General features: G+C 40.0%; 1 protein-coding gene across 1 annotated transcript; it reads right to left on the bottom strand.

Annotated features, from left to right (window-relative positions):
- Window positions 1–350: 350 nt before the first annotated feature.
- Window positions 351–959, bottom strand: LOC122295180. The gene is made up of 2 exons (XM_043104522.1): window positions 568–959; window positions 351–453 (listed from the first exon to the last, which is right to left on the bottom strand). Exons 1-2 carry the CDS (start codon window positions 957–959, stop codon window positions 351–353), a joined length of 495 nt encoding a protein of 164 aa, XP_042960456.1.
- Window positions 960–1,243: the final 284 nt, after the last annotated feature.

The raw sequence follows: 1,243 nt of genomic DNA on the forward strand, positions 1-1,243 counted from the left end.
TATTGATCTCAAAATGCAAGTCATGAAGATGTTGTGCAAATGCCTTAGTTGACATAGACACACTAGCATGTGGGGACATGGGAATAAGGTCTAAAGGCTTCCTAGGCTTATAACCATGAACAACTTCAAAGGGACTCATACCTAAAGACCGATTCACAAAACTGTTATATGCAATTTGAGCTGTAGGTAGGATCAAATCCCAATTCCGAAGATTTTCCTGGACCAAACATCTTAACAAATTACCAAGACTATAGTTAACAACTTCAGTTTGACCATCCATCTGAGGGTGGTAAGCGGTAGAGAATTTCAATTTAGTGCCAACCATATGCCATAGGGTTCTCCAGAAATGACTAGTGAATATCCCTATCTGACACAATAGTCTTAGGAAGACCATACAACTTGACAATTTCATTAAAGTACAACCTAGCAACCTTTGACGTATCTGAAGTCTTGCTACAAGGAATGAAGTGAGCCATTTTTTAGAAACGGTCCACTACAACAAAAATAGAATCATGCTTCTTTGGAGTGCATGGAAGTCCTAACACAAAATCCATACTAATGTCTTACCAAGGACAACTAGGAACGGGAAGGGGCATGTAGAGACCAGTGTTTTGTCGCTTCTGTTTGGCCAACTGATAGGTGTTACATGTGCTAACTATCTTAGCCACATCTTTCTTCAAACTAGGCCAATAGAATTCACGTTCAACCTCCTCTATAGTCTTATCACGTCCAAAATGTCTAGCCAAACCTCCAGCATGAACTTCCCAAACTATAAAATCCCAAACGGAAGTCCGAGGGATGCACAACTTATTGGCTCTAAAAAGATAGCCCTCCTCAAGACGGAATCCATCAGTGATATCCGACTGTCCACTTTGCAAAGTAAGAAAAATATCCCTATAATCAGGACAAGACTCATACTCTTCCTTAAGTCTTTCAAAATCTATGACCTTGACATTCATGATAGACAAAAGGGAGATGCGGTGGCTCAAAGCATCAGCTACTTGGTTCTCAACACCCTTCCTATGTTTCCAAACAAAAGAATAAGCCTGCAAATATTCAATCCAACGACCATACCTAGAATTCAACCTTTTTTGGGAATTAAGGTAACGAAGGGCCTCATGATCCGAATAAAGAACAAACTCTTGGGGCAACAAGTAATGGCACCAATAGCGCAAAACCTGCACAACTGCATACAACTCCTTATCATAAGTTGAGTATCATTGTTTGGCATCATTTAACTTCT

This window comes from Carya illinoinensis, chromosome 1 (genome assembly GCF_018687715.1).
Source record: "Carya illinoinensis cultivar Pawnee chromosome 1, C.illinoinensisPawnee_v1, whole genome shotgun sequence".
NCBI lineage: Eukaryota > Viridiplantae > Streptophyta > Magnoliopsida > Fagales > Juglandaceae > Carya > Carya illinoinensis.

Coding starts and splice junctions, on each gene's coding strand:
- LOC122295180 (XM_043104522.1), bottom strand. CDS start 959: ATGAATGTCAAGGTCATAGATTTTGAAAGACTTAAGGAAGAGTATGAG. Junction 454..567: donor CCCGTTCCTAGTTGTCCTTG/GTAAGACATTAG, acceptor CATTCCTTGTAG/CAAGACTTCAGATACGTCAA.